The sequence below is a fragment of the Gekko japonicus genome, unplaced genomic scaffold, assembly GCF_001447785.1.
Source record: "Gekko japonicus isolate JY-2015 unplaced genomic scaffold, Gekko_japonicus_V1.1 scaffold1755, whole genome shotgun sequence".
Lineage (NCBI taxonomy): Eukaryota > Metazoa > Chordata > Lepidosauria > Squamata > Gekkonidae > Gekko > Gekko japonicus.
Genome location: NW_015166474.1, coordinates 273066 through 283253, shown reverse-complemented (window position 1 = coordinate 283253; position 10188 = coordinate 273066). Strand labels below are relative to the sequence as shown.

The window sequence follows — 10188 nt, the reverse complement described above, 5'->3', positions numbered from 1 at the left end:
GTTTTACCTTGTTCGTTGTCAAAACTCAGGGCTTTTTTTGGAGCAGGAACTCCTTTGCATGTTAGGCCACACACCCCTAATGTAGCGAATCCTAATGAGTTCCTGCTGTTGGTTGTGGCCTATTATGCTAATGAGTTCCTGCTGGGTGTGGCCAACTCGGGAGCCAGCCGGAACTCCCTTCCTGTGCGTTCCTGCCCAAAAATAGCCCCGGGGAGGAGACAACTCAGAGGTGATATGATAACCATCTTCAAGAGCCAGTGGTTAAGTGGGCGGACTCTGATCTGGGAGAGCCGGGTTTGTTTCCCCACTCCTCCACTTGCACCTGCTGTGTGACCATAGTTCTGTCAGAGCTGTTCTCTCAAGGACAGTTCTGGAAAGAGCTCTCTCAGCCCCACCTACCTCAAAGGGTGTCTGTTGTGGGAGAGGGGAAGGGAAAGGAGATTGTAAGCTGCTGTGAGACTCCAAGTGAAGGGTGGGTTATAAATCCAATCTCTTCTTCTCTTCTCTCCTTACTTGAAGGGATGTTATATAGAGGATGGTGCAGAGTTGTTTTCTGTTGCCCCAGAAGGTCGGACCAGAACCAATGGGTTGAAATTAAATCAAAACATTTTCGGCTAAACATTAGGAAGAACTTCCAGACAGTTAGAGAGGTTCTTCAGTGGAACAGGCTTCCTCAGGAGGTGGTGGGCTCTCCCCCTTGGGAGGTTTTAAAACAGAGACTAGATGAGCATCTGTCAGCAAAGCAGATTCTGCGCACTTGGGCAGATCCTGATAGGGAGGGCAGGAAGGGTTGCCTCAGTGTTTGGTTCTTGTGGCCCTTTTTTACATGCCCAGGGAAATACCAATCGCCCCTTTGGGGTCAGGAAGCAATTTTTCTCCAGGACAGCTTGGCCAGGGATCCTGGAGTTTTTTTTGCCATCTCCTAGGCATGAAACAGGGGTCAAGTGGGGGTGTATCCTGAGGGTATGGCGACATAGATGAGCTAGTGTGACAAAGGTGTGATGGGATTCATGTTGCTGGACAACAGAACTGTCTGGCGTTTTTTAGGCAAACTGGCTGGAGTTTCCCAAGTACCCATCACAAAAGGTGTGAGATCTTTCCTAATAGGTGTCTTCAGTTGAAACTGAAAGTTAATGTTTTCCTTGATAGCCTGGAATAAAGCTGAGGAAATGCAGATGCAGGACAAACAACTGGAAGAGTCTGACAGGAATGATTAGCCATAAGGGAGAAACACCCATTGAATCCATAGTGTGACAGGATTTGAGACGAGGAAATTGCTTGCGAACATAATCCATTCATACCAGAGGAGATGGGCTAGATGCGTTGTTCTTCTGTCTGCATCCTGGCAGACAATAGCATCTTAGCCATTAGTTGTGAAACCTTGGGGCCGGAGGCAGTGATTATCCAGCCTTTGTTCCACAGAGGAGTAGAGAAGAAGGAGGGGGGGGGATTTGGGGAGGAATTTGGCAACACTGCTGCTAGCCCTGTCACTGAGTCTGTGTGTCTTGACAAGACAATGTCTCTTAGTCTCCTCAGCAAGTCACCTCTCATGCCGAGCCCAGCTATTGGCGTGCAGTGCTGTTAGGCGGTTCAGAGGCTTTCCAAGGTGTTGGTGTAGTGGTTAAGTGTGCGGAATCTAATCTGGGGAAACCGGGTTTGATTCCCCACTCCTCCCATTGCAGCTGCTGGGTGACCTTGGGCAAGCTGTAGTTCTGACAAGAGCTGTCCTTGAAAGGGCAGTTCTCTCAGAGCTCTCTCAGCCCCACCTCCCTCACAGGGTGTCTGTTGTGAGAAGGGGAAGGGAACGGAGTATGTAAGACGCACTGAGACTCCGAGTGAAGGGTGGGGTATAAATCCAATCTCTTCCTCTTCCTCTTCCTCCTCCTCCTCCTCCTCCTCTTCTTCTCCTCCTCCTCCTCCTCCTCTTCTTCTCCTCCTCCTCCTCCTCCTCTTCTTCTCCTCCTCCTCCTCCTCCTCTTCTTCTCCTCCTCCTCCTCCTCCTCTTCTTCTCCTCCTCCTCCTCCTCCCATGGAAAGACCACCCCTGTTGGAGGGCTGTGGACCCTGTTACAAGGTCATCCATTACCTTTGGTGCTGACCCTGTCCAGCTGGTGATACTTAGGAGATCCCCCACAAAGGTGGCTTGGAACGATTCTAAATACATAAAAGAATTGACATAAAATACAGACACCCCAAAGCTACTCTTTCCTTTCTGTCTTTACAGACCCTTAGATCTGCTGGCAAGATCTACATGCTTTTTTTTATGCTGGTTATCTTCCTGGGATCATTTTATCTCGTCAACTTGATCTTGGCCGTGGTGGCCATGGCATATGAAGAGCAGAACCAAGCCACCATCGCCGAGACGGAAGCCAAAGAAAGGAAGTTCCGGGAAGCCATGGAGGCACTGAAGAAAGAGCAGGAGGTCGGTAGAGGTTCCCATTAGTGGTTTCCTTTGGTTGTATATCAGGCATATTGTAGACCTGTATTTCTTCGATGCAGATGGCTTATTGTTGCCAACCTCCAGGTGGGACCTGGAGATCTCCTGGAATGACAACTGATCTCCAAATGATGGAGATTTGTTCACCTGGAGAAAATGGCTACTTTGATGGTAAGGTACAAGGTAAAGTTTTCCCTTGCTCGAGAGCCAGTCAAATCCGACTCTAGGGATGCGGTGCTCATCTCCGTTTCCAAGCCGAAGAGTCAGCGCTGTCCAAAGACATTTCTGTGGTCATGTGGCCGGCATGACTAGACGCCAAGGCGCACGGAATGCTGTTACCTTCCCACCGAAGCAGTACCTATTTGTCTACTTGCAATTTCTTGCTTTCGAACTGCTAGGTTGGCAGGACCTGGGACCAGAGACGGGAGCTCAATCCGTCATGCGGCACACTCGGGTCTCGAACTGGCGAACTACCGACCTTCCGGTGTGGAGTTCAGTGTCTTAACCACTTGAGCCACCGCTTTGATGGTAGACTATAGCAATTTACCCTGCTGAGGTCCCTCCCCTCACCAAACCCCGCCCTCCTGAGGCTCCACCTGAGGCTCCACCCCCAAATATCCAGGTATTTCTCCGCCAGGAGATAGCAACCCTAAAAGGGTGGTCTTGGATCCAGCAGTGAGCGGTTCTGCTTATGCAAGTTCCTGCACAACACCTAACTCTGTCCTCCCTGTGTATCGTAGTGTCCAGAAATGGGTTGCACAAGATTTTGATGAAGAGGGAACACAAATGAGGATACAATAAGGTTGGCTTAGTGCAAATGGCTACCGTGGTCTGGGCACACTTCTGCTTGTGCAGGAGCTCTACCACAAGCGGAAATTATGTCTGGGATCCGGCCCAGTGCTTTCTGTACAGGGATATGGGCATGTCTCCTGCCACGCCGCCCAGCAAAGTAAGAAGTCTTCCTCCAGAGTAAAGGGGTTTCCCTCCAACCTAAGTGGCTCTAGCAGAAGGAGCCACTTAATTTTGAGAAAGGCTCTTTAGGCTGAAGGAAAGCTTCAATGGAGGTGACCAATACAATACAAGAACTCCTGGGCACTCCATGAAATTGCCGAGCGATCGGGTTAGAACAGATAAAAGGCAGTCCTTCTTCGCCCAAAGAGTGATGAACACACGGAATTCACTGCCATGAGAGGTGGTGGCAGCTACAAGCATGGACGGTTTCAAGCGGAAACTGGAGAAACATCTGGAGCAGAGGTCCATCAGTGGCTATTAGCCACAGGGTATAGATAGGAGCTCTCGGTCTAGGGCAAGTATTCTTGGTGCTTGGGGGGAGGGGCAACAGTGGGAGGGCGTCTAGTGTCCGGGCCCCGCTGGTGGACCTCCTGATGGCACCTGGTATTTTTGGCTACTGTGTGACACAGAGAGTTGGACCGGATGGGCCACTGGCCTGATCCAACACTGGCTCCACAATCCATGCCAGAGCTTGAGTCGGGCCAGCCTTTATTCCCCTGCAGCCCATTGGCTGTCAAAGGATGAGCCGAGTACCAGGATACAGGCCATCGCTTCTATGGGAGAGAAATCGTGCACGTGGCACATGCACCACGGTGTGCCCAGCAAATGTGTGTGTGTCCTTGTGGCCCCAGGCTGTGGTGCTCCGCTTCCCATGCCATTGCAGCACATGACAAAACAGATGTGTCTGTGCGTATCATGTACAAAGACCTGACTTGGATTGGCCAGGCGCTAGCTGATCTCGTCAGATCTCAGAAGCAATGTTCCCTCTAAGCTGCGGAGTCTTGTGAGCAAAAATTCTACTTTGGGAGCCGCTGGCATTAAAGTTGTGAGCGAGGCATTTGGATGCTGCATAAATCAGTTTGCTCTGGAGCCCTCCCTCCTGAGCTAAGACAAAAGTGTGTGAGCTGGAGGCTAAAAAACTGTGAGCTAGCTCACACTAGCTCAGCTTAGAGAGAACACTGCTCAGAAGTTAGCAAGGGTTGGCCCTGCTCAGTGCTTGGATGGGAGGCCACCAAGGGAGTCCAGGGTTGCTATTCCAGGGCGGGCAATGGCTAGCCCAACCTCATCAGATCTGGGAAGCTGAGTGGGGTCAGCCCTGGTTGATACTTGGATGGGAGACCCCCAAGGAAGTCCAGGGTTGCCACAGAGAGGCAGGCGATGGCCGACCACTCCTGAACATCTCTTGCCTTGAAAACCCTACAGGGTCCCCAGAAGTCGGCTGCGATTGGATGGCGCCTTCTGCCATCATCACACACAAATAATAAATGGGTATTTCACCCTTTCCCCCCTTCTGCATGGCTGTGACATGATGTTGGGATGTGCCGTCAAGTTGCAGCCAATGTATGGCGAACCCCGTAGGGTTTGCAAGGCGAGAGACAAACGGAGGTGACCAAGGACCTCCCCACAAATCCGTGCCAGAGCCTGAGTCTGGCCAGACCTTCTCCACTGAAGCCCATTGGCCGTCCAAGGGCCTGGGAAACGGCCAACTGTGTGCCGAGGACCCAAAGGTCCACCCCGACCGTCTCCAAACACTGGAGTGGAGGCGGAGGTCAGCTCTCTACTAGGACCCTCCGCCTTTCGAGAAATCTCTGCCTCTCCCCGGAAAGCGGAAGCAACCGTGCATGTTATTTCTGCTGATACAGTGTCGGCGAGCAAAATCTTATCCCACAAAGCAGCAGGGCCCGCTGTGACTGGGGATCCAGAGTGATAAACACAAACGGCGAGCTTAACGCCCCCCACGTCTATAATACGGCGATAAGATGGACTTTTCTTCGCTGCATGCCCGGGCAGCCTGCTCTCTGCGTCAGCTATCTGGAGAAATCACGGCAGGGAGAGACTGATAACACCAAGAGGTGCTAGAAATCAAGCCGGAGCCAAATTAGAAAAAAAAAATATAATAATACTAATAATAATACTACAGGGTCTGGAAGGGGGGGGGGAACTGACAAGCCAGCAACAACATGACAATAATCCTGAAGAAGGAAGCAGGTGACCAGGCGAGGCAAAGCAAAAAATGAAAATGAGAAACCAGGAAAACACTGGAACTCCCCCCCCCCTCCTGAGTCATTTCTCAACCAAAACAACCCATTATTCCAAAGTGGTTCATCCAGTGGGATGCAGTGGAAACAGGCATGCCGGTTTGCTCTCGCTTTTAAACTAGTCATGCTTTTTTTAAAAAAACCCACAAAACCTCAATCTAGCATAGTGTAAGGAAGGGGATTTCTTTTTCCGAAATTCACTTTTTAAAGAGACATTCTTGTCATTCCCCTCTTTTGGAGGAGAGCCAGTTTGGTGTAGTGGTAGGGATCCCAAGTCCCCCCGGGGGGCGGGGAAACCCCTGCCCCAGAGGCCCATTCCCCGGCAACACCGGATCGGGCCCCGGGGGAAACTCCACCCTGGTTTTCCCTTGTATGGCCGTGCCCCCGCCCCCAGCGTGCCTGGCGTCCTCCCGGCACTTCCGGGTGACGCGTGCACCAGACGCCGGCCGGGAGCCCCCCACTTCCGACGAAGATCAACTTGGCAACCCTATGTAGTGGTTAAGTGCACGGACTCTAATATGGGAGGACCGGGTTTGAGTCCCCACTCCTCCACTTGCACCTGATGGATGACCTTGGGCAAGCCATCGTTCTGGCACAGCTGTTCTTGGAAAAGGCCAGTTTCTGTCAGAGCTCTCTCAGCCCCACCTCCCGCACAGGGTGTCTGTCCTAGGGAAGGGGAAGGGAAAGGAGTCTGTAAGCCGCTCTGAGATTCCCTTTGGGTAGTGAAGGGCAGGGTATAAATCCAATCTCCTCTTCTCTTCTCTTTTGTGTCTGTGTCTTTTAAAAAGAGAGTTTTCGTTCTAATTTCTCTTTGGTTTCTCTTGCAAGAGTAGTCAACACACCTTTTTTGGGAACTTGAAAACATAGAAACACAGAGCTGGAAGGGACCTCGAGGGTCATCTAGTCCAACCCCCTGCACAATACAGGAGAGTCTCAACTACCTCCCCCTCCACACCCCCAGTTCTGCTCTGAAGCCCGGAACAAGGCCTTCTCCTTCATCCCCAAAGAGCACGCTGGCTAGCCTCTGAGAAGGGCGGCACCATCATCGGAATTAGGATCCGGCCTGTGGATTGTTGTAGTCCTAATAGGCCAGACTAGTTCCCATCTGTCAGAGCTCAGAAGCTAAGCAGGGGTCACCTCTGGTGAGTACTTGGATGGAAGGCCACCAAGGAAGTCCAGGGTTGCTATGCAGAGGCAGGCAGTGGCAAACCACCTCTGAACGACTCTTGCATTGACCTGAGTGGCCCAGGCTAGCCCAGTCTCATCAGATCTCAGAAGCTAAGCAGGGTCAGTCACGGTTTGTACTTGGATGGGAGACCACCCGGGAAGTCCAGGGTTGCTGTGCAGAGGCAGGCAATGGCAAACCACCTCTGAACGACTCTTGCATTGACCTGGATGGCCCAGGCAAGCCCAGTCTCATCAGGTCTCAGAAGCTAAGCAGGGTCAGCCCTGGTTAGTACTTGGATGGGAGACCACCAGGGAAGTCCATGGTTGCTACGCAGAGGCAGGCAATGGCAAACCACCTCTGAACGACTCTTGCCTTGACCTGAGTGGCCCAGGCGAGCCCAGCCTCATCAGATCTCAGAAGCTAAGCAGGGTCAGCCCTGGTTAGTACTTGGATGGGAGACCACCAAGGAATCCCAAGGTTGCTGTGCAGAGGCAGGCAATGGCAAACCACCTCTGAACGACTCTTGCATTGACCTGGATGGCCCAGGCGAGCCCAGTCTCATCAGATCTCAGAAGCTGAGCAGGGTCAGTCACGGTTAGTACTTGGATTGGAGACCACCACGGAAGTCCAGGGTTGCTATGCAGAGGCAGGCAATGGCAAACCACCTCTGCCAGGCCCTTGCCGTGAATATCCTTCGGGGTGGCCAAGTCGGCTGAGACCCGACGGCACTTTCTACCACCATGTGCCTGGAACCAGCTGTAGACTTGGGCAGGCAGGGGAGACCAAGACAGCCTTAGGAAAGGGCCAGGCCTCCTCTCACCCCCACGCCTCCTTCACTGATAGAGGGCCAAAGAGTCAGGCTGAGAGTATGAAGGGACCATTGCACTCCTCGCTGAATTTATTTATTTATTTATTTTGGTATTTATACCCCGCCCTCCCCGCAAGCGGGCTCAGGGCGGCTGACAAGAGGGTAAGGTATGCCCATACATAAAAACAGGATAAAAACAGTAAAAGCCAACTAATAATACAAATAAAGTGCTCAAATTTAGACAAGATGGTCATTCGTTAGAGGTAGGTGGTTATTCATGGAGGTAGGTAGTGTCCAGTAGATGTTAAAGTGTCCGGTCCAACGGTACCAACCCAGCGCTGTATTGTGGCCAGATCTTCCGTAGGGCCGTAGTGGTGGTGGAGGCTCCTAAATAAAAGCCTGGTGGAAGAGCTCCGTCTTGCAGGCCCTGCGGAACTGTACCGCAGTGCTGCTTCTCAATAGCTCAATAACTGGCAGCAGGGGCAACAGCTGACCCAATGCTTGGTTGCCTCGTCTTTCCCCGTGTGTACCCTGTGCAGGCCCTGGCTTTGATAGCACAGGCTGGCCAGATCTCATCAGATCTCAGAAGCTAAGCAGGGTCAGTCACGGTTATTCCTTGGATGGGAGACCATCAAGGGAGTCCAGGGTCACCATGCAGAGGCAGGCCATGGCAAACCACCTCTGAATGACTCTCGCCTTGAAAACCCTACAGGGTCACCAGACGTCAGCTGTGAATTGACAGCCCACTGTGCCTTTTCAGAACCTGCTCTTGGCCCAAGGCTTGGGGATATTTCCTCCCTTCTGAAAGAAGGGGGCCATGGCTCAGTGGTAGAGCATCTGCCTGGCATGCAGAAGGTCCCAGGTTCAATCCCCGGTATCTCCAGTTAAAAGACCTGGCAGGAGGTGGTGTGAAAGACCTCAGCCTGAGACCCCAGAGAGCCGCTGCCAGTCTGAGTAGACAATACCGACCTTGATGGACCATCTGATTCACTATAAGGCAGTTTCACATGTTCAGGAAGGCAAATCTGACATCATTTTCAAAACCGCGTCTGCTCACTACGGTAACTATGAGTGACCCCCCATCCTATGCAGGGGGAGGAGGTTCGTTCATGCTAATCAGTGCTATTGTATCACACCTGTGCGCTGATGCGCCTACCTCATTCTCGGTGCCTTGTTTTATTTGCACAAGAGCAACAAACCGGGCCTGTTTGAACAGCTGACCCCACCTATTCTCCCTCTCTCGGAATAATGGGAGACTAATGGCTGTTTGAAGTTGGAGGATCAATAAAGCCAATCTGAAAAAGAATGCTAATTAATTTGAACTAATGGCAAGGGCGGCAAACAGAGAATGAAAAGCCATTAATTTCCCTCTGGTAAGCGTGGGAATATCTTTTGAAGGAGGTGATCATAATAAAATTGCCTGTTTTTAACGGGCGTTTCAGACCACACTCGCCGAAAATTAACACATTACACGGCGGAGGGATGGTCGCAGCCACTGCCCACACGTGCCGATTTTGTTATCTGGATGTCACAGCCCCCACCCCACCCCGACCTGGATGGCCCAGGTTAGCCCGATCTCATCAGATCTCAGAAGCTAAGCAGGGTCAGTCACGGTTAGTACTTGGATGGGAGACCACCAAGGGAGTCCAGGGTTGCTGTGCAGAGGCAGGCAATGGCAGACCACCTCTGAACGTCTCTTGCCTTGACCTGGATGGCCCAAGCTAGCTTGATCTCCTCAGATCTCAGAAGCTAAGCAGGGTCAGTCACGGTTAGTACTTGGATGGGAGACCACCAAGGGAGTCCAGGGTTGCTGTGCAGAGGCAGGCAATGGCAGACCACCTCTGAACGTCTCTTGCCTTGACCTGGATGGCCCAAGCTAGCTTGATCTCCTCAGATCTCAGAAGCTAAGCAGGGTCAGTCACGGTTAGTACTTGGATGGGAGACCACCAAGGGAGTCCAGGGTTGCTGTGCAGAGGCAGGCAATGGCAGACCACCTCTGAACGTCTCTTGCCTTGACCTGGATGGCCCAAGCTAGCTTGATCTCCTCAGATCTCAGAAGCTAAGCAGGGTCAGTCACGGTTAGTACTTGGATGGGAGACCACCAAGGGAGTCCAGGGTTGCTGTGCAGAGGCAGGCAATGGCAGACCACCTCTGAACGTCTCTTTCCTTGGAAACCCGAGGGGGTCACCATAAGTTGGCTGTGACCTAGTGGCCCTTTCCAGCACCACCCTGATCAAATCAATGTCTCCTGGGATTGTCATGGGGCCACGTCTCCAGTTGGCTTGGTGGAGGACTTGCATAGCCTTCCCTCCACTGGGCATCTCTTGTTATGTGATAGGTGGGCACTCGGTGGTCTCGGAAGAGGCTCATTGTGTGGTGGCTTGATTTGTACAATCTCCTCTTTCTTTTCCTGGGGAGAAAGAATAATGCTGTTCAGGCCATTGTGCATGCAAGCCTTCCTATGCGTTGTCTTGCTCAGACATGGTATTGTATGCGTGTGTGTGGCAGAAGTGAAGAGTCATGGTGACTGCCCATTGAGAGCGTGGATCAAGCCCAACTCCCTGTCTAAATTCCTTCTTTTGGCTTCTTCTGAAAGTCCTCAGATGTCTTCCCTGATGAGAAACACCCCCGTTGGCTTTGCATTTCGCATTGGGTGAGATCCAGCAACGTCTTGAGCTGGGCAGACAATCAAGGGGAGCCTGGGTTGTTAAAAAGTTGTGCATGTT

At 52.0% G+C, this 10188-nt stretch overlaps 1 protein-coding gene across 1 annotated transcript in view; it reads left to right on the top strand.

Annotated features, from left to right (window-relative positions):
* LOC107111187 (sodium channel protein type 5 subunit alpha-like) overlaps positions 1 to 10188 on the top strand; it is a gene marked incomplete at both ends in the record, with an annotated part of 379380 nt that overhangs the window by 97219 nt on the left and 271973 nt on the right. Inside the window, one exon of the mRNA XM_015412116.1 lies at positions 2224 to 2431. Within this exon, the coding sequence (XP_015267602.1) occupies positions 2224 to 2431 (208 nt within the window). The remainder of the gene's footprint in view (positions 1 to 2223; positions 2432 to 10188) is intronic.